The 21,780-nt window shown below is 44.9% G+C and overlaps 1 protein-coding gene across 1 annotated transcript in view; it reads left to right on the forward strand.

The window, feature by feature from the left end:
- The window catches only part of SEPTIN8 (septin 8), a 33,006-nt gene extending 12,217 nt beyond the window's left edge, over positions 1-20,789 (forward strand). Inside the window, exons 2-10 of the mRNA XM_062501910.1 lie at positions 4,261-4,375; positions 6,294-6,489; positions 7,160-7,346; positions 12,580-12,741; positions 14,183-14,279; positions 14,628-14,796; positions 15,049-15,181; positions 15,843-16,033; positions 17,876-20,789. Coding sequence (XP_062357894.1) covers positions 4,261-4,375; positions 6,294-6,489; positions 7,160-7,346; positions 12,580-12,741; positions 14,183-14,279; positions 14,628-14,796; positions 15,049-15,181; positions 15,843-16,033; positions 17,876-17,879 — 1,254 coding nt within the window. The 3' untranslated portion in view covers positions 17,880-20,789. The remainder of the gene's footprint in view (positions 1-4,260; positions 4,376-6,293; positions 6,490-7,159; positions 7,347-12,579; positions 12,742-14,182; positions 14,280-14,627; positions 14,797-15,048; positions 15,182-15,842; positions 16,034-17,875) is intronic.
- The last annotated feature ends 991 nt before the right edge of the window (positions 20,790-21,780 follow it).

Here is a 21,780-nt window from a genome sequence, read left to right on the forward strand (position 1 = left end):
CTGCTGCCTTTTCTTGTCTGACTTTCAGTAAAGGGCCAGATAACATATCATCTGCAGTGGATGTGGTCTGTGGCCAGCTGCCTGCAGCAATACTGCTTCATCTTCCTGCCAGCCTTGGTGACCCTGCTGGGGATGGACTTGGAAGCCGATGTGAGCTTGAAGCGCAGTTTTTTTTCCCCTGGGCAGCTCTGTGCTGGTGTGGCCACAGGAATGGGCTGGTGTGCCATTGTGCATCCCAAATCCATCCTCAGCCTACAGCAGGGTGTGTCCAGGAGCTGGGCAGCCCCCTGGCGCATTTGAAGTACTATGGTTGGAGGTTTTGTTTCAGTTCTTGTGGTGCTCAGCTAAATGTGTCCATCTGTGCAGCCAAGGACATGTGTGTCTTTCTGCTGCATGCTGAGAAAAGGGTTCTGTGAGGCTGCTGTCAAATCAGAGCTACAGATTGATGTTCCTCTGGGATGGCTGTTCCTGTGGCCATGCCCCCAGATGCCATTTCTGTGCCTGGCCAGAACATTTGTGAAAATGTTTAAAGAACTTTGAGTTTGAAAATACATAAATTCTGCTCTGACCTTATGATGAATCTTTCATTTCCCACAAAATTCCAGATTGAAAATATTATTTATTCCCTTGGCTCTCTGCTTCAAGCCTGAAGATCAGCTCAAGGAAAAGAAATCTTTGAAGAGCATGTTCAAAGACTGCAAGTAAAACCCTGGTAACTGCCCCATCATAGCATGTTATTAATGACCCAGGAAGGGATGTTCAGGGCTGCTGTGGCTATTTGAGGTGAGAGTTTCCACCTGGAGCCATTGCAGACTCTTAATTATTATGTTGTGTAGTGATGAAATGGGCTTCAAGAAAGGTTGGCTGCCTCGTGGTTCTTTGCAGACCTAGGATGGGGTCTCGCCTGGCAAGAAGCAGCAGAGCTGTGTCTACAGGCTGTGAGATGGAGGGACCTGGTTCACATGAATGCTGTGGAGGGTAGGAGTGTTGCTGGGACCAGTGCAACTGGAAGGGGCAGAGCTGTGTTCCTGCCTGGCTCTTGCAGTGGCCTGATCTGATCTGGCTCTGCCATATGACCTGCCCAGCTCTTATCCTGCAAGGCACTCTCATTGCTGGCAAAAAGTATGGAGAAAGTTCTACTGAAATCCTTAGCTTTTGTTTAAAACAAACAAACTCCCCCTACATTGCTGCATTATCGCTCATTATGCCCTCATTTATTGCAGTATTCATGTTCTGGATTGAACATCTATTTATGATGAGTGTGGAAGGCTGGCTTTTCTGCTGGAAGGGGTTCTGTTTGGAGTGTGACTTGTCTTCACTAGCAGGTGAACTGTTCCAAGCTGTTTTAAAGCCGCCCTGTCATGTGGGAACTGGCCAAAAGGGCTGGTCATCTGGGGCTTCTCATCAGGATGTGGGCAGGTTCCTCTCCAGCACAGGTCTGCACACCAGACTCCACAAGTGAGCAGAAGTAGTGGTTGTATTCACAGGACTGTCAGGTTTCCAAGCCCGATGGATTGGAGGGAAAGAATAAAACAGTGAAGACTTCTCCCCCTCTTTATTTGTTTTCCTAGTCTTATTACTTCCCAGCAGCTGTTGCTATTGTTTTTCCTAACACAGCCAAATCCCTCTGGAGCTGAAAGACAGCTAAACACACTGCAAACACAGTAAGTGGTTTTCTGCTTTGGTATCAGCAGTGCCTTGAATTTGAACCAGGTTATTTCTGCTGCTTATAGAAATGAAGGAAACTGCATTTGAAGGTCACTGGCAAAAATTATTCCACTGAAGTTTGGCTCATTAGTTTAGCAGCTTTGAGAGACAGTGAGCAGATCGGAGTAGGTGTATTCCTATCCTGGTGTGTTCCACTTGAGTGCCAAAAAAAGAAGAGAAAAAGCCCTGTGTGGATGCATTTGGGTTTCCTGCAGCCAAGGCATGACTGAGTTTTCAATGCAGCCTTTCCTTGCTGAAGCCTATTTAAATGCAGCCTTGCTGAGCTGGAGCCTATTTTAAAATCAGTGGTGCTGCCTGTTGCCTGGAAACCTCCTTCCAGCCTCAGGCACTTTCAGCCTAATCGTAGCCATCGGCACCCTTTATTTATTTCCCATCCAAAATGTCATTCCAGGTTTCTGGTTTGTGTTTTTGTTTGCTTGTTTTTGTTTATTATTTAAAATGAAAAGGCACAAAGCGTAACCGTCAAACTCTTGTGACTTTCTGTGGGAACAGCTTGCTCAGCTGTCACTGCATTGCAGTGGTGGGAACTGGCATTTTAAGCTGTGCAAAGTGGTGTCTAGATAGACACCGGGAAGATGAGAAGCGGGGGCTGAGAGACTGGGCTGAGAGCCTGAGGAAGCCCCCTGAGCTCAACTGGTGCCTGCAGTGGCTTCCTGCACCTTGTGACAGTCTCTTCCTCAAGGGGAAAACCAGACCTAACCAACTCTTGAGTCTTCTCCCACCACACACATGCACACATGGAACGTATCCCAAGTTCCCTTTCCCAGTGCAGTTGGGCCACCCCATGCAAGATCCACAGCTCAGCATTCAGCTGACTGGAGCAGCACAGATTCACTTTTAAAATACCTGGTATCCTGGGGTCTGAGCTGTAGCATCTCGCTGTGCTGACAGGTGAGTGGGAGAAAGTTATACTTGGAGAGATCTTGTGTTAGGGGTTGTTTTTGTTTTTAATTCACCTAAATTCTGGCCATCTCAAAACCTTAATTGCTGACATCAGTTACACATGGAAACTTTAAATGATTGCTCTTTCTACTAAGTTAGTGAATGTGATTGATCCTGATTGGACACAATAGGACTGTTCACAGGAGCCCCAAGCAATGTTTCAATTGTGTTTTTGTCCAGGGAGTCCCTTGGGAGAGTGCTGGGCTAAAATCATCTGAAAGTGGGTAAAATATGCTAAGTGGAACAGCCAGAAGGTTTGTGTGTGAGGCATGGAAGTTGTTTCAGCTGTTCATGAGTTGTTCTTGTGATTTAAATGGTTTCTTTTTCAAGGCTGAGAGTATTTGTTCTACCAAAGGCAGAGCTAAAGGAGGCTTTGACTCAAGATGGAGTTGAACAAAGGTTTGTGTTTTGTTTAGCAGTCTTACTGCAGGCACAGAGCAATACACAAGGCTTATGATGTAATTTATTTTCCTCTTGACTTCATTTAAGTTTCACAGGCAGCTTAGGTTCTTTGCAGGAATGCACTTTTCTCTCAGTCTTAGTGCTGGGACTTTAAGTTGCAGTAGTCAGGAACAGAGAGAAGAACCAGAGCCAAACCAAGGGCAGACGTTTTTTCCATTCCCATCTTCTGCATGTGCTGGTGATTAAGGAAAACAGTCAATTACCAAAGAAATTGTGAGGGTGAATGAATCACAATTCATTCTCCTTGCTTTTCCATGGGTGGGTAAGAGTGCCTGAGGGGCTCCAGGTATGGTGGACTGGTCCCTTGGTTCAGACATCATTGCTTAGTTGTACAGAGAGGTGAGCATATGTTGAAATTCCAAACTTCTAGTGGTTTTAGCCACTAGAAATAGAAACTACCCTTCTGTCAGCTCCTCTTTGCTGGACTTTATGGCTGCTCTGCACTTCCTTTCTGTATAGCACAGGTCCTAGAGCTGCTGTGTCCTTGGATTCTTTTTTCTTAATTCCTAAGCAAAGCCTTTACAGGTGATCAACTTCTCTGGGGGAGGGAGGAAACAGAAGGGAGAGCAAAGTGCATACGGGGGAGGCAGGAACAGAGAGGAACGGTGGAAAACTGTTTGGTCACAGGCAGGGGGGTCCTTGCCCTGACTGTGCCACCAGCACACACAGTGCCTGAGTGAACAAACCTCTCTGCTTGTGGCAATAGCAAAGAGGGGAAAGACAAGTACTTGGGGAAAAATGCAGAGTCTGTCAAGCTGCATTTGCTGCTGGAGGGTTTAAGAAAATAAAATACAAAACCACAAAAAAGTTAAAGAGAAATGAGTGCTAAAACACGCCGTGGTGGGTTTTCCTTTGCTGATTTCTCCAGCTGCATGTAGTTGAAGCTCACTCTACTGTTCTCTCTACTTTGGGGCCTGGTAGCTTAGTTCATCTAATTCCCTTGAAGAGCCATGTTTCACACCCCTTTTCCAGTTGTTGGTGGCTGTTGGGGTGTTTGAGCTGTGGTGTGCCAAAACACAAGCTCTTGAGGACACTGCTGGGCTTTGCAGTGCCCAGGAGGGTGGGTGATCTTGGTCTCTATTTGCCATTTCAGTGCAGTTTGCTAATCTGGCTTCTTCTCCCTGCCAGAATGAAGAGAAGAGGAACCTTTCCCTGGGGGGCCATGTGGGCTTCGACAGCCTCCCCGATCAGCTGGTCAGCAAGTCTGTCACACAAGGCTTCAGTTTCAATATCCTCTGTGTGGGTGAGCACGGTCCTCTGCAAACAGGCATGGGGGGAGGTTGGAACCAGGATTTCTTGAGTATCCTGCTATGCCACAAACCTTGTCAGTGACTTAAGCAAGTCAGAAATGCCTAACTCTTAAAAAACACATTGAATCAAACCAGGAGAATTTCTGTAATCACTGGGGTATTGCTCATCATCTCTGCTGCAGTAGCTTTGCAATAGGAAGGATCAAAGGAAGGCTGTATATATAGCAAGTTAAGTATTTCCATATGTAAACTGGAGTGGCTGGCATGAGCAGCTTTTGCTGGGTGTGATAGTCAGATGCACCATGGGTTACGTGAGAGCTGCTTTTGATAACTTGGTCAGTTCTGAATGTAAGCCTGCACCCCAAATCTGAGCACAAGAGGTTTGTGTCTGAGCTGTGCCTGGTCAGGGCTTTCCCAGGTGTCAGAGGGCATGAAGCATGGTCATCTCTGTGCTTGGAAAGGGATGGGGAGTGTTCCTTATTGACTTTAAAATAACCTCATTGTATTCTTGGCTTCTAATTTTGGTATTGATGTGATCTAGCAGGCAATGCTGGCTGGAGTACTAGAGACCAATTCCTTTCAGTGATGAGATGAGCATCATTTTTGCTTTGGCTGGGCCTTGTATGGTGTATGAGGTCTGAAGTATTGTAACCTGCTAGACCAGCAGAAATACATCAAGAGACAGCAGCTCCTATGGTTTTGTATAAACTGTGCAGTGACACCCTGACAACTTACACAAGGTGCCTGTGCTATACCCAAGTCACTTTTGCATATCCACACCACAAATAAAAAGTATGGCTGAAATTGCCTTTGAAATTCACAGATTTATTCTTAGCAGAAGGGTAATTACAGCAGAAGTCAATACATTTTTAATTTGTGTCATTCTTGGGTACCAGAATGGATATTTCTACATTCTCATTTAGCTTTTTTAAAAATCTTTTTGGACAAGAGAAGAAAAGCCCCACCCTGTTTGCCAGTTCCTACTCCCAACAGTGTCCACAACTGAACAGGAGAATGTGGCTTACATCAGAAGTGTACTTCACTTACTTCATAAGTCTGCTTTCAGATTAATCTAGAGCACCAGCTGGCTTTATTTCCTTGCACAACTCTTAGCCACAGCTGGTAGGAAGCAGTGCATGCTCTGCCCCATTCTGAGCACTGAGGTGTTTATGCTTCTGTGAAGAGCAGAGTCTGAGGTGCTGGAACAATGACAGACTCCAAAGTCCTTGGCAGCAGACATGGCATCTCTGTAGAGCAGAACCTTTCCCACCCTTCTGCTCTCTCACCAGTGTATCTGCTGTAGGGCTCCTCAGCAGTGCCTGTCTCTGCTGAAGTGATAACAGGATGGACTGCCTGGGAAAAGAGAGTAGAAGGCTATTTCCTTGGATTTTGCCTCTCTTCACCTCCATGACCAGTAGGGCTGTGTGTAGTGAATAAGGAATTTAAATGAGGCCTCTTCTAGGCCAGTGTGGAAAATATCAATCTTGTTTCATTACCAGGAACAGCAGTTCAAAGCCTTTCTTGACTCACAAACAGCTTGTCAGCCAAATATTCTGGGATACGGGTTTCTGTGATGCATCCCAGGTGTACTACAGTGGCTACTAAAATTGTCCTCTCCACAGCTTCTCTAGTGCAGAATCCCCAGCAAAGCCAGGTCTCATGGAAAATAGTGTGTATTTCTGTGCTGATGTGTTTTGTGTGATACTGGGAGACAAAACCCAAGTGCTCTGTGTTGTTTGCATTAAGCATGGGAGGGCTTCAAGAAGGCAGACACCTGTGTGATAATTAAATGTCTGTCCACGAGCAATTTGTGGTGACCTTCCACAGAGTAATTTAGTTCTCTAATCAACGTCTTTTGAAATACCTGTGGCAAATTCACGCTGCACTGAGCTAACGATTTGTCCTCCCTAGGTGAGACTGGCATTGGGAAGTCCACGCTCATGAACACCCTCTTCAACACCACGTTTGAGACGGAGGAAGCCAGTCACTACGAGAGCGTGGTTCGCTTGCGGCCACGCACATATGACTTGCAGGAGAGCAATGTCCACCTGAAGCTGACCATTGTGGATGCGGTTGGATTTGGGGATCAGATAAATAAAGATGAAAGGCAGGTCTTGTGCCATATGCTTGGCATTTCTGGGCTCGCCTCGTGCCTAACCACATCAACTGCCTGCAGTTCCCCTTGCAGTGCTGCAGAAGTGTTTGTGTCTCTGTTAAAGGAGTGGCTGCCTATAGTGGCTCTGGTTTTGGGGACAGAGGGTAGACGGAAATGGGTGAACAGCCAAAAAGAGAGATCACAGGAGGTCTTTCCAGCAGGGATGGCTGTCCTCCAGGAGCATGAACTGTAAACCAGCTGTCCTTAGAGCAGGGTCAAGAATTATCTGTTCTGAATTTGTCTCATTTAACTACACAGACATCTTGTTCAAGCCCCATGTAAAGGCTTTCAGGGATTCCAAGGTGTCTCCTTGGTCATATTGCATTGCTACAGTCAGATGGCTGAGCCCTAAAATCTGGGCAAAGTTTGATATGGGAAAGTAGTCATCTTCCTGTGCTCCACTGTCCTTAGACTTTGCAGTGCAGCCTCAAGAATCTCCAGCAACCTTTGGATTATAAGGTCTGTGTGTAAACACCACTCTTTTCCCATTGAAAAGCTAAATTGTTTTAGTCTTACAATTTGTTTTTAAGAGATATCATGGAATGTCTAGAAGGATTCCTTCAGCCTTTAGATGATTTAGATTTGTGCTCCAGTAGCTGGTTTGCTAATGGGATGGTTTTAGTTACAGGCCAATCGTAGAGTACATTGATACGCAGTTTGAAAACTATTTGCAAGAAGAGCTGAAAATCCGCCGGTCTCTCTTCAACTACCATGACACAAGGATTCACGTGTGCCTCTACTTCATCACCCCCACTGGGCACTCACTCAAGTCGTTGGACCTGGTGACAATGAAGAAGCTGGATAGCAAGGTAGGGGGTTGGAGACTATGGTCCTTGTTTCTGAAATGCTTCTCTTGGTACTGATTGTCATGTGAAAGGTTTATTCCTTCTGTGCAAGTGCTGGATTCCTTTCTACATGGCAGCTGAGCCATTCTTAGGACTCTGGTAAAGCTTTGTATGGCCTGGTGGTTGCTGAGATCCTGTACTTGTTTTCTCAGTGACTTTCCTGAAGGATGTCAGGAAAAACCTGTTTTCCAGTTGGTTGTAAATACCGGAGTGTCCCTCTGCTGTAAGAATCTTACCCAGATTAGCTGATATTTGTCAAAGCCATCAGCTGCAGCTCTATTGGGTGTGCAGGTGAGGATGCCTTCCAGCTTCAGCAGTTAAATTGAGGAGTCCCCTTTGCTGTCCTGACCTGTCAGCAGGGACAGAGGGGCTGAGAGCCACGAGAATTGTGGTTCTCCTAAGGCAGTGGTCAGTGCTGAGGAGACAAGGGCTGAGCAGAAGCGTTGGCTGTGTGTGGTGGTGCACAGGGAGCATATGAGCTGTCACTGCTGGCAGTGCCAAGTGATCTGGATAGGAGATCACAATATCTTCTTAAAAGTGTAGATATGGTGAGAAATTCTCAAGGTCATCACAATCCTAAAAGTGGGTCATGAGAGGGTCTACTGGGGTTGTTTCTTTGTGCATATGCCATTCTGCCTTAGGGGGCAGGATGTTACCTAACCAACTACTTGCTTATATTCCTGCAGCTGGGAAGCAAGTTTCTGACATAGTTTTGGGTGTTCCAGCTGGCTTCCAGGGAGCTGCAGGAGGCTTCAAAGGTCACTAGTGGCAACAGAATCTCTTCTTCTCAGTAATTTCCTGTCTTTCAGAGCAGTATTTTAGCAACAGGGTGGTTCATTTCAGGTTGGAGGTCCTGTTCAGTCTACAGAGGGACAGGCATGGCAGGTGGGACCCTGCAGGACCTGTGGATCCCCTCTGAGGGGGCACTCTCTTTGGCTGTTGTTCACGTGCAGCTCTGTTGGACTTTCCTGGTGGGTTGAGTTCCCCTTGTGAAGTCCCTGCTGCTTGCCCTCACCACCTAGGGCTCATGGCCTGCTTTTCCTTGGCCCCAGTTTGGAGCTGGCACTGGCTTTCCATTGCAGTGGGCTGTTTGTAGCCTTAGCTGCAGTTACACTGACTTCATCAGAAATCTGAAAACTTTCCCTTAATAAACTTGTCTCTTGGTATAGTGCCAGCATTACATATTCCCAGAAGTATTATTGGAGGAAAGCTTTTACACTATTCTCCTTGGTGCTGGTGATCCCATTTCTCTCCTTTCCTTCTCATTCCCTATTTCTCACATCTCCTTGTGGTTGTCTTTAATGTGGTCCTTTGGTAGTACCAAAATAAGTCCTTTGTACTTGTGCACAGATGGAAACTTGGTGTGCAGGCAAATTTCTTATATTTCCAAACTTCCACTTTAATAGCCCTCTCTGGAGTAATTTTATGCCTTTGTTCTCATCCCCCTCCTTGCCACAGCATGAGAACATCCTGAATTTCATGCTGTGGTGGCTTTATGTACACAAGTGGGCACATGGAAATGAATAAGCAAGTGGAGCCCATTGATACTTTTTGGGCATCAGGGGTTTATGTTGCATTTTTGCACTGGTGTCATCCCAGGACATTGGGGTGCTTTCCAGGCACTCCCTGAGGGTTTGTGCATGGTAGTGCAGTGCCCCTTTCCCACTACAAATGAACCATTTGTGCTGGGGGCTGGTGTGTGGGCAGAGTGAATCGGGGTGTCAGCAGAGCCCAGGCAGTTCTGCCCTCTCCAGATGGGAGCAGTGAGTGGTTACTGAGCAGAGGTGACGTGCACTGGCTCATGTCTGTTGCTGTGTGAGCACACCTGAACCTGCCATTCTTCTTGGAGAGCTTTGTGTGGCCCTCGTTTTACAGTTGAAGAATGGAGCCTGTGGAGATGTAAGGTACATCAGAGGCAATGCTTTGTTTTGTGCTCTGCTGGCTCAGCCTCTGAGACTGTTTTAAGAGGGGGTTTGTAAGACTGTGGCTCAGTTCTGTCTTTGCTTTAGCCCACAGGTGGCATGGTGTGTTGTCCTGGGCAGGCTTTTGACTCTGACAATTTCACTAGCCAGTCTTACTTTTAGTGTAAAGTTTACAAAATCCTGTCTAGGTAAAGCTGTTGTGTAAACAGAGTTTTCTGTTATACCGTAAGACAATATATGTTTGGCTGAGCTCATGGCCAGCTGTTATCTGGGGTATTTAGTTACAGCCAGAGAGCAGAAGCATTTTCAGAAGTGGTTGTAGGTAGATGGAATTTGGCTGGCTGCCTGGCTTCTAGTGGGAAGAATATAGGGCCTGACAGGTATACTTTCCACGGGGTTTAACCTGGGAAAAGAAGGAGATAAATAATAGTTCATTTGTATCAGATAAGAAGGTGATTTATTGATTTTAAAACCAGCCTGTCATGGGAAGTGCTGGTGCAGTGTGTGCAGTCGTAAGGGTCCTGGGGCTTGCTGCTTGTCCCTGGATGGTTTTCAGTCAGCATGTGCTGTTTGAGCTGCAGCTAACTGCCTGCTCTCCAATAGATGACACATCCTAGGCAGGTGGGGATGCTTCAGGCAGCCTGTGCCTCAGCTGTTTGTTTTCTGAAGGATTTGCCTGTTGGCTTCACTGCAACTTGCATTCAGGAATAGTTTGGAGATGGGGAGGAATTTAGCTGTATTTTACAGGACAGAAGTGCCTGCAGTCTTATTGCATCAGCAGAATTATTTTCTACCAAATGACAAGTTCTTGTAAGTTTTATTTTTGGATATGAGGAGCAACTCTGGTCAGAAAAACTTGATAAGGAGGTGCATTTTTGTCTGTGTGCACAGGAGTTCCCTGTCCTGTCTGAAGCACTGACTTCCTCTGGTCATAATTCCAGCTCCAGTAAAGTCCTCCAGTACATGGCAGGCAAGGGGATACTGAATCCCTGTCACATTCAGTGGGGTGACATGCCAGTAGTCAACTACATGATTTTATTACTAGATCTGCAAATAGAGAATATTGCTTTCCACCATGAGATGCAAGAATGTTGTAGGATTTTGCCTTCCACCCAAGACCAACATTATTTGTGTAAAAATAGTGGAGAGAGAGCCCTTGTGTAGTTCTGGCATTCCTTCCTTTTACTGGGGTTTTAAAACCTGTTCAGGAGCAGAGGTGACTTTTCTTCTTCAGCTGCATATATATATATATATATATATATGTATCAGTTTGTCACTAGTTGCCATGCCACAGACTTGGCCTTTGCATGGAAGGTGTGTGGGGAGATACGATAAGACATGCAGTTCAGTAGCATCTCATGTCTTGTTGGTTTCTTGTTTCCAAACTGTTCCATCCTTTATCTGTATTGTGAAGGAATGAACCCATTCTAGCCTTAGGACTACACTCAAATGCCATATCTGTGCCTCCCCAGCATTGATGTGGCTATTGATTATTGGAAACACAACTTGTAAAACCTCTTTGTGTTGTGAACTTTGTGTCAGCAGGTGTTCACTGAGTTTCCTCTTCAAAATACAAGAAATGTGGTTGAGGGCACTTGAACCAGCCTTGGTTTGCACTTTCTTTGAGTAGTGCTGAGACCACGGTGGTGACCACAGAGTCTGTCTGTTCTGCTGCTAGGAAGATACACCAAGCTCCAGGCTCTGCACCTCCTGTGTTGCTATAAGCAGGGCTGAACTGGTGCCCCTTGGAAAAAGAAGTGGAAATGGCTTGGGCCGATTGAAAAGGGATGTGCGCCCTGAGCTGACCCTTTTTCTGTGGGAGATGGTGAATCCAAGCCTCCTCAGCTTTTAGCAAGTCAGGGAGACACCCAGCTCTGGTCATGGCCCTTTTACCTTTGTAAAGAGGACATTGACCTGCTGACCAGTGGAGTGAGCAGCAGGCCTTTTTCTGTGGGGGGCTGTGGTCCTTGGTAAAAAGAGTCCAGGTCAGTGGCTGGGAAAAAGAGGAATTTATTCTCCCAGATACATTTGCAGTGAGCAAATTTAGACTGTTTTAATTCAAAATAAGTAAATGCTCTTATGTTTAGTGAGTGCTAAACCACTAAACAGAGGATGGGAGGGGAAGCAGTGATGAAGGGGGAACCCAAGAAGTATGGAAAAAACACTGAATTACAAAGTACTTGTGTTGGGAAAGCAAAGCCATTTATTTTAATGGGAATCTACTGGAGACCAACTAGTTGCTCTGAATTTCAGCTCTGTAGGACAAAAAGTGTTGACTGTTGGGAAATGTTAGATGGCAAATCACACTTTCCCTTTATCTGTCTAAATTCTTGTGTTTGACTGCTGTGAATTTGGCTGCTGTTCAGACAGATGAGCTGCTGTTTGTTTAAGCAGTGGTTTGCAATACCACACTTGGCTTTTCTGGACTCAGCAGCATTATCTAGCACAGGTTCCTGTGACGGACCCAGGCCCACTGTAGCTCTCTTAAGCACAAGGCCAATAATGAATCCCATCACTCCAGATGGATGTGGGATGTGGCCCTTGTTTACTTTTGGTCATGGTGGGCGCTGGGCACAGGGAGACCTCCTGACTGTGCAGATTGTGGCTGGCTTTGAAGCCCAGGTGGATGAAATTGCGTGGGGTATAGTGACTGCTGGCTGATGTGAAACCAAAGGCGAGCAAGAGCAGCATGAAAATAAATATGTCTGCTGTATGGCACCCTGCACTTTCTCCATATAATCCACATGGCACACCCAAGTTGTGGCTCATGGAGTCCTTGGAGAGGATCATCAGCTGCTGTCAGAGCATCTGAGGAGTCCCTGCACTTTCCGCCTGAGCATGGGAAGGCTTCACATCAGCTCAATGCACATTTCATCTTTGTGCTTGTCCTGTAAAACATCTCAGCATAGCCAGAGTGGATGGGTGGTGACATCCAGAGTGAGCTGGGATATGACAGCTACACTGTCTGCTTCCCTCGCCGTGTGTAACAAAATACACAGGTGAGAGAGGGGGCTTTGATTTGCATCTTGTGTACTTAGCACGGGGTGTGTGGTTTGTCTGAAGTCTTGTAGCCAAGTGAGTCCTGGAAAACTCCTCCCTCTAGTGTTCAGCTGAGCTGGGCTGCAGCTCCTGTGTAAATAGAGCTCCTCGGTGATTTTAGGAGATGTAGAACAGCCTGTGGGGCAGGATCTGGGTCAGCCCTGGGCTTGACACAGCTGCTCACCCAGCTGCTGCTCACCTAAGTGTTGGTCCTTCCTTCCTCTCTTCTGCTCTAGGTGAACATCATCCCAATTATTGCCAAAGCAGACACTATCTCCAAGAGTGAGCTGCACAAGTTCAAGATCAAGATCATGAGTGAGCTGGTCAGCAATGGAGTGCAGATCTATCAGTTCCCCACAGACGATGAGGCCGTGGCTGAGATCAACTCTGTGATGAATGTGGGTAATGCTGCCAGTTCCATCGCTGCCGAAAGTTGTGACAAATTAAATTGCTGCACAAAAACACATTTGAAGGGCAAGTTTCATTGGGAATGTCCAGACATGGAATCTGTTGTAAAGTCAAGCTGTGGGTCTCACAGATGCCAAAGGCTGTTGCATACAGAATTAATTAAAATGTGCTCACGTTCAATCTGGGGGCTCTCTGGAGAAACTTAGCTCTGGAATTTGTTTAATTGAATTTTTGAAAAACACTTTCCTCAAAATTAATTCCGTCTGTTCTTAGGTTGCTTTGCATTTGAGGAAGAATAAACTTTGAATAAAATGTAACAGTTAAGATTTACATTAGTCTCTCATCACTTAAGGAGGCTGACCAGAGAAAACCCAATTTAAAGTGAAGAAAAATTTTTAATCTCTGGTTTGTTTTTTTCTGAAATTCAGAGATCAAATTCAGACCTGACTGGAGCACATGCAAAAACACTTTCAAGCTTCCTATCTCCCAAATCAGAGTGCAGCTATGGCAGTAGAAACAACAGAAATGTTTCCATGTTAATTTTATAAATGAAAAGTAGCTTTTTCATAAAAAAGAACATCTTCCTGCATAGCTGTTTCTGATTAAACACTTTGTCTTTTCTTTCAACACTCCCCCCACTATTTTGTTTTTAATTCAGTCACCAGTTGGTTTCTGGGTGGACTGGATACGTGTTTTCACCGTAATAGTTCTTTGTTGCTGAAATAATGAAAAATTTGGAGGATTCACTCTTACTTAAATATTTGCAAGCTGTTTGTATTGGGAAGAAAAACAGGAGTAATGCTTGCTTGGCTTTTTTTTTCCCCCTTCCTTCCTCCAATGAAAATATATTTGGTCACTTCTCCACACTTCTGGATCTGTTTCTTTTTAAACGTGTAGGATTTTGTCAGCCTCACCTTACTGAAACACCCACTCTGTGGCTCCTTCCTTGCAATCCCAAGGAGGGTATCCTGTTTCCTCCATGTGCCTGATGCTTTGCAGACTTGGAGAGCACCAAGTACATGTTGTATCTTGCACATGTCCCTTGCAGTGCCCACACACTCACTGCTGTGCCAAGGCCTGTTTGTGGATGTCCCTGCCTGTGCTTTCAGCAAGGCAGGGAGTGCCCCACTCCTGGTGTTTACAGCCTGACAGAGGGATAGAATAGAGCAGTAATCACCACAGTGTTCCTACAGTGTTCTCCAGCTGGTGCAGCCTAGGCAGCATTGCTGGTAAGCTACGCTGTGGCCTGACACCACTCTAGTAATATCCCAGTAAGTAGTAGAGATTGCTCCAATTATCAGAAATTGGTAGGTTCAAAGAAGGGACCCACGGAAGCAGCTCCTGTGCCTGGACGAGGGGGAGCTAAATGTCAGGCTGAGCTCTGAGGGGTTACCCCAATGCACTGAGTCCCTGCTCTTGGCTCTGTTGCAGGCTCATCTGCCATTCGCTGTGGTCGGCAGCACGGAGGAGGTGAAAGTTGGGAACAAGCTGGTGCGAGCTCGGCAGTACCCATGGGGAGTGGTGCAAGGTGAGGGGCCACAGGCCCACCCCAAACCTCCCTGTGTGTGCTCAGGCAAACCTTGACACCTCCCCAGCTCTGCCCTCCACCTCTGCATGAAGGTGCCCTGTGATAAGCAGTGCAGGTGTGTCCCCTGCAGCCTTCTGTGGGCTGGCTAGTCTTGCCTTTGAATTGCCCTTCCTACCAGCAGGTAGGAAGGTCAACAGGAATCCCTGCATCACGTCCAAGGGGCTGTGTTGTGCCCTGAGCAGGACAACAGGCTCCTCAGGATGCGAGTATCTGGAATCAATCATATGTGCCCTTGCGTTTTCCCCACCATATCTGCAGTTTGCTGACTTGTCCCTTCACTTCTGTCAGTGGAGAATGAAAGTCACTGTGACTTTGTGAAGCTGCGGGAAATGCTGATTCGGGTCAACATGGAGGATCTGCGGGAGCAGACCCACACCCGCCACTATGAGCTCTATCGGAGGTGCAAATTGGAGGAGATGGGTTTCAAGGACACAGATCCAGACAGCCAGCCTTTCAGGTGAGTGGGCTTCACATCTAGCATCAATTTACAGTGAGAATTTGGTACTGACAGCCCTGAAAAATAGGAGGTTTGTGGGTGAAATCTACAGTGCCGGGCTGGAAAATACCAGCACTGGGTTTGAACTTTGCAGCTGATTTGGATGTTCCCTTTCCTGCATGTTTTTCTAAACAACACAGATAGGCATGCATTTCCCCATCACTAACTCCTCAGTGTCCAGAGAGTCTGGATTTAATTTGCTTTCTTCCCCAGCCTCCAAGAAACATACGAGACCAAAAGGAAAGAGTTCTTGGGTGAACTCCAGAGGAAAGAGGAAGAAATGAGACAAATGTTTGTAAACAAAGTCAAGGAGACAGAGGCAGAGTTGAAGGAGAAAGAGAGAGAGGTGGGTGTGGCAAAAATTTGTGAGGAACCCAAACTACAGCCAGCAGGGAATCTGGGTCTGGGCAATGCTTGAATCCTGGAAAGTACATTCCAGCAAACCTCACCAGCCAAAGCACAAACACACCACTGGTTTAGGTGCCTCGGAATCTAGTCTTCCCTGTCCTGTGCCATGTGGAAATATGGCTGCTGTCTGGGGAGTGAAAGCCAGTGGCAAGAAGTTTGGGTGAGCATTCTTGTCAGAGAGAGCCCCTCTTGTGGCTCACTGGACAGCAGAGTAAAGGGGGCAGCTGGGCTGGGGTCCCCAGTGTGAGGACTCAGGAAGCAGCTGTGACAGGGGAGGAATTAAATGGACCATCCTCAGAACTAGTGAGGAACAGAAGGTCCTGTGATGTCCCCAGCCACTGTTCAGGCTGCAGGCTGAGCCAAAATCCCTTGTACTCATCTCCAGGGCTCATGCTGCCTCTGGTTTGTTGTGTGGTGGCAGGCAGAGCTGAATTTATTGTGTCTTCCCAGCTTTTGGTGGGAACTGAGTGCAGTATTCTGCCAGCAGATTGGTCCCTGTGATGGGGATTTGTGTGAGAGGTGTGACAGGGCTCCTGGGAAAGGGTTAGCACATTCAAAGTGAGCTGAATGTGATGCTCAGAGGGTCTGTCTCCTAACAGCTGCATGAGAAGTTTGAGCACTTAAAAAGGATACACCAGGAAGAGAAAAGGAAGGTGGAGGAGAAAAGGAGGGAGCTGGAGGAAGAGATGAATGCCTTCAACAGGCGGAAGGTCGCAGTGGAAACCTTGCAGTCCCAATCCTTGCAGGCTACCTCACAGCAGCCATTGAAGAAGGACAAAGACAAGAAAAAGTAAGTATCTGAATGGAGTCTTCCTCCTCTGCCACTAGAAAACTGGGAGTCTGTTCAGATGCTTCAATGTTTAGTCAGTTGTTTAAACGTCATGCAGAAAAGGGGATTTTGGAATCCTAACTCCCATCCTTCTAGTTCTTTGCTTAAAGCATAGGAGAGATGAGCCCTTCCTGTGCCTGAGCACTGCCCAGAGAAGCCTGGGCAGCTGCAGGTGGGAGGGATTTGCAATTTGGGGCCATTCTCTAAAGGCTGATGGTCACATGGAATTCACTCTTGCCTCTGTGACAGCCAAGTCAAGTTGTGAAATGGCACAGTTCTGATCACAAGAAAATTCTTTTCTCCTAAAGGCAGAGTTCATATCTTAGCTTGCTGCCCATTAATTGACATTGCTGAAGCCAGCAGGACTAAGGGTATGTAAATATTGCTGTTCTAGCCACCCAATTGTGTAATGATAGACCAGGAGTGGGACAAACAGGTTTACAAAGAAAATATGTTGGGGGGGGGGGGGGTGGTTATCCTGCTTCCACTTCAAGCCAGTCTCTAAGGAACTGGCTAGGGAGCAAAATAAGGAGCACTGTCATGTGAACTTCTATTGCATCATTTTTTGTTACTTTCCTTTGCATGAAGGAGCTCAAGAATTAGAACTGTATTCTTTCAGTTCTATCTGTTCTCACAGCAGGCTGATGTCAAGGCTTTCTGAGCCTCTTAGTAATGGCAAGGAAAAAAGACCATGAAGGGTAGCAATGCTCAAATTTGTGCTTGACAGCACAGCATTCAGCTTCTCATTGCTGATGAGATCTTGTGGTCTGTCATTTCCCAGTTGTGAACTGTAGTACCAGAGGAGCTCGTTCTGTGTACTGACATCCTAGCAATTTGTTTCTTCCTGTGGAAGATAACAGAGTAGATTATTTGAGTATTTCATTGGCATGTAAATGTGTTGGTGCTAAAACGAAAGCTTTCTCTTCTGCAGACTGCTCGACATGCTCTGGGCATAGCTTGCCTCACACACAGAGTCTAAATTGTTTGTAAAATACTTTGCTGAAAGTAGGGTTTAATCTGAATTGGGAGCTGAATCCTAGGGTTTTCTTGGATGTGGGACTGCTTTGGGGAAGGTGAGCACAATGGTAACTTGTGCGAGTGATGCCAGCAGCAGGGATGGACTGTGAACCTGGGCCAAGAAATGCTGCAGCTTCCCCTCTGCTCCTTCTGGCTCCAACAGCAAAGGTCTTCTTGCACTTTGCTGGATTTAGCCCACCTGCAAATGTGAGTCTGGACCATTCCTCTTCTGGGTAGCGACAGAAATGAGTCACGGTCAGGAGCAGGACTGGGAGGCAGCTTGGTGGTGTACAAAGGTCCAAGGGGCACTCACAGCCTGTGCTCTGCACACTGGGGGTCCCCACATGGTGCTGAGGCAGGGGAGCTCTAGCTCTGGAGCACAGCTAGAGGAGGTGTACCATTAGCAGAATGGTTTTGGATTGATTTTTTTTCTTTTCAAATCTGTGAGCTAGCTCAAAATGCAGGGTTTTGGGATTTCTGCTCAAGTAAAATTTCTAGGAGAGCTAGTTGAACTCTTTTATCATGTCCTGGTTCAAGACAGTGTTCTTAGGAGCTTTAATAAGGAAAAAAATGTATTATTTTTTTTTTTACAGAAGAATTGCAGAAGTTGGGGGAAAGAGAAGTGTTTGTGGGGCTGAGCAGGTTGTGCCAGGCTGCTCTCACCTGAAGCCTTCAGCTGCTGCAGCAGTGTTTGTCCTCCTCCTCCATTTTTTGTTTTAATATACTCCACTTTTGTTTGATTTTCATAACTTTAATTCATGCTTTTTTATGTTTTGTTTCTTTCAGTTAATCTCACACAGACTTTCAAGCCAAGAGTGGACTTGGTGCTTTCATGTGTTAAGTTGCTTAAGTTTCCTACCCTGAGTGACCCTTCTCATAACATTGTGTGAGTGGACCAAAGTGAAAGAGAAAATGAGCCTCTCCGGTGGTTGCAGTGTTCCGACCTGCTGTTTTCTTTTCAGAATTATCAGGAGGATTGCAGGAAGTAACTGTACATGTACATTTTGTTAAACAAAGCCAACTAATCCCTTGATTAAGATGTTTTGTTCTAAACCCATTGATTGAGCAGTGGCATATGAATTGACCATTACTGAACTTGTCTTACCCACCAGCTAAATAATTGCTTTCTACATCTTTTTTTTTAATTGGCCAAGGTGAATGTTGGAGGCTCATTGACCTCCCCTGTACATGCAGAGTGAGAGGAGTGGTCTGAAGAATGCTGAAATGTTTGTTTTTCTAACAAAATTCTCAAGTAAGTTTTTAGAATGGGTAGAAAAACACAACATACAGGCTTTCTGCAGGAATCTTAGAGTAACCCCCATTCCAGTAATTCAGTATTAATTCCTGAATTACCCTTAACACTATCTACATCATTTATTTTATATATATATATATATAAAGGGAGAGAGAGAGTGGTTAATAAAAATAATGGGACAATGTTTTGAATTTTCTTTACTGCTAAAGTAGAACATTTATAAAGAGGTTTTTCATAAAAGTTTGTTACATGAAGTGGAACTACAGGATTTCTGTAACATTTCAGTTGTCACTTAACAATATATTTACTGTTGTGGAAACTATTTAAGCCAACATCTTTACTTTTACTATTTAATCTTAAACCTGATATGTGCCTAATAAGGAGAATCCCCTGCTCTTGAGCTGTGCATTATATTTAGGCTGACAGGCTCTGTTCCTCTTAGAAGGTACTTCTTTTGACAGCTCCTCATGCCTAGAGATCACAGCCTTCTTTTACTGGGCAGCTGAGCTTAGAGGAATAATTAGGATCAATATTAATTTTTTCCACTCAAACAATTTTGTGAATAGGCAGGGCAATAACTGAACAGAGAGTTACTAGCTGTGTTGTCATGGAAAAATAGTTGGATCCAATTCCTTCCATCCATCCATCCATCCATCCATCCATCCATCCATCCATCCATCCATCAGATCCTAGGCTAAATGAAAGGAAATATTTTATATTAACCCTCATATAATATCTTTAGAGTTTATAAAAACACTGGCTGGCTAAGTGTTAGTTGTGAGTGTGTGTGTTTTTATTTAGTTATTAATGTTACAGGATTTTGCTGATACTTGCTGATACTTGATAATTAAAGACTTGTCTTTAAGCTGTCAGCAAATTCCTGATGTGCTGTGCAGAAGGAGATGCAAGGCCTGGGTCTGAGCTGTCACGGGGCTGTTGCAGGGCAGCATTTTGCTGGATTCTGAGGTTCTTTAACTCTAATATTCCATTAAAGCAGCTTTTTTTTCCCCCCTTTCTAAATACATGCTCAGGTGTTAAACTGTTTTCCAATGGATGTTGACTTTTTTTGTGGATATACTGACAGTGTTGCTTGATGCTTGTAGAAAAGAACCTCACAAAGATCTCACTGGTACCTTTTAGGCTTTTGTTGAAAGAATAAAAATTCTGTACTTGTTTAGAGTCTGCTGAAAGCTGGACATTTAATTTTTAAGGCTGTGCCTCCAGGTTAGACGTATTTTAAAGAGTTAACTATCAAATGTTAGGAGGGTTGGTGTGGTTTTCTGAAACACATACAAGGAACCCCATCTTTTGTTACATGCAAGAAGACAATTCCACTTTACCTCTGACTACAGACCAGTCATGTAGCAAATTATCTTTTATTAATATTTTGCTAATGAGAGAAACTGTGGTGCACTAATTGCCTGAGCAAGCAATGCTCTTTGGTTCATTGTTTTGCTTCCTAAGGCCAATGCTGGGATAAAACAGTAACTGGTGGTACTGGTGTGTACCCAGCTGCCTCGCCAGTGTGTTCCCAATCAATAGTTCTCTCCTGATCTCATGCTGCAGCCAGCAAGATCTATGCAAATGATTTCTCTCTGTCCTGGCTCATCAGAGATCAATTATTATTTCCTAGAATAACAGGTAGTTAAGAAATATTATTATAACAAAGAGTAAAAAAATCTTCAAATGGGCATTGTGGAGAAATTTACAGCATTTTCTGAAGAAGACATTCAGAATGTATGTAACAATATTTTCATGATGATTATTATTGTATTACTTTGACTTTATGTTGTGATGGACATCCTTTGTCCTTGTAGTTGCTTGTTCGACATCATAATTTCCCCAAGGGGATTCAGTCATATTTTTTTCTCCCCAAGTACTTGTATTTTTTTCTTTTGGCTGAGAAAAGATTTAATTATTGTGGTAGGGTAGTTCTGTATCTTATTTTTATTTAAAAAATTACAATTACATTGTGATTCTAATCTCACCTGGTCTGAGGACTTAAAATCTTGTAGGCTAGAAAAAGTGAAAGAAATACCCTTCAGAAATGATTGAAAGCATCCAGTTGCACATCTTTCAGCTGTTTTATACATTTATCTGTAAAAGATTGGTATTAATGGGAAGAACTATAAATGTTTTCATCATTCAAACATTTACCATTCTGTGTGTTGTCTGCTTTCTAAATTAAATTGTGTTTTGTGGGTCTCTGAAGGGGGGTGGGGAGGTCATGCCTGGCTGAGGTGGCTGCCCCAGGGGTGTAGATGGGAGTGATTTGGAGCCATGGAGGCACCTTGGGGGACACAGCCCTCCTGGACATGCTGCATCCCTTTGCTTTGTCATTCCTAGTGTGTTGGGGTTCATGGTTTGGATTTTTTTTTTAACTTTCTTTTCTTTCCACTCACTTTGTACTTTTTTTTCTTTTATTAAATCTCACATGTATTTTGAGTTTTTGTGGTGTCATTTATTTAGTGGTGCATTTTCTGTGCAATCTAGTTATTTTCTGTATTATCTGTCACAATAATATTGTGTCATGATTGCAAGCTTACCAGTCACAGGCTGTCATATGACTATTGGGAACATTCAAGAGTATAATTAGTTAATTAATTAACAACTAGCTAATCATAGAGTGTGTGAAAATGTACTTCCTGTGTAATCTGGGGAGAAATTCTTAGATATTGATCCAAAAGCCATCAGTGTTAGGGCAGAAAGAGCTTTGAGGCTTGTTGGTACATCTCCTTTGTGAGATCTGGTGACTGAGCAGGGGGATGTACCAGAAGCTTTGCTTATTTTATGGTACCCAAAGAGGTGATTTAAAGGTGGGGTGAAAAGGGAGCAGAGGTGGAGAGGTTTCCTGGTGATGCATCCAAAGCTGTGTTCCTTGTCTGGAGAAGGACATTATACATGTAGGTCAAGATCAACAGAAGAGCACAGCTTTAGTTTGGTGCTCTGCTTTCAGAGAGCTGATGAAGTTTTACCCAAAGATTTGTTCTCAGTGTCTGTTCTCTGGGCCATTGCTACATACCAAATTGTATTCACTCAGCTTTGGGTCCTTCTGGGGTTTATTTGGTATTGGACTGAGATCAGTGCTGCACTTCAGACACAGCCAATATGGAGTTTGGCTGATGCACAGTGTTTGCTGTAGCAGTGCTTCTGGTGGGAGGTTTCACCTGGGGTTTCTCATGTCCCATCAGCAGTCTTTTCCCATTAAAATTTTAAATCGGTCCTCTGACTACCAGTTCCAAACAAGATGCTGGCAGCTGTGAGAGCTTCTCCAAGTTGCAACTGGTTAAACTCAGATGTCTGTGTGATAGATTGGTGCTTTGACCTTTCATGCTGTCTTTACTTAATGTAAATAACTGAAACTTAAACATTGATTCTCTTTTGTTCTTTCTATAGCTTTTTTAGTCTTCCCAGTGCGTACTCCATAACAACAGGA

Source organism: Cinclus cinclus, chromosome 14 (assembly GCF_963662255.1).
Source record: "Cinclus cinclus chromosome 14, bCinCin1.1, whole genome shotgun sequence".
In the NCBI taxonomy this organism is placed as follows: Eukaryota; Metazoa; Chordata; class Aves; order Passeriformes; family Cinclidae; genus Cinclus; species Cinclus cinclus.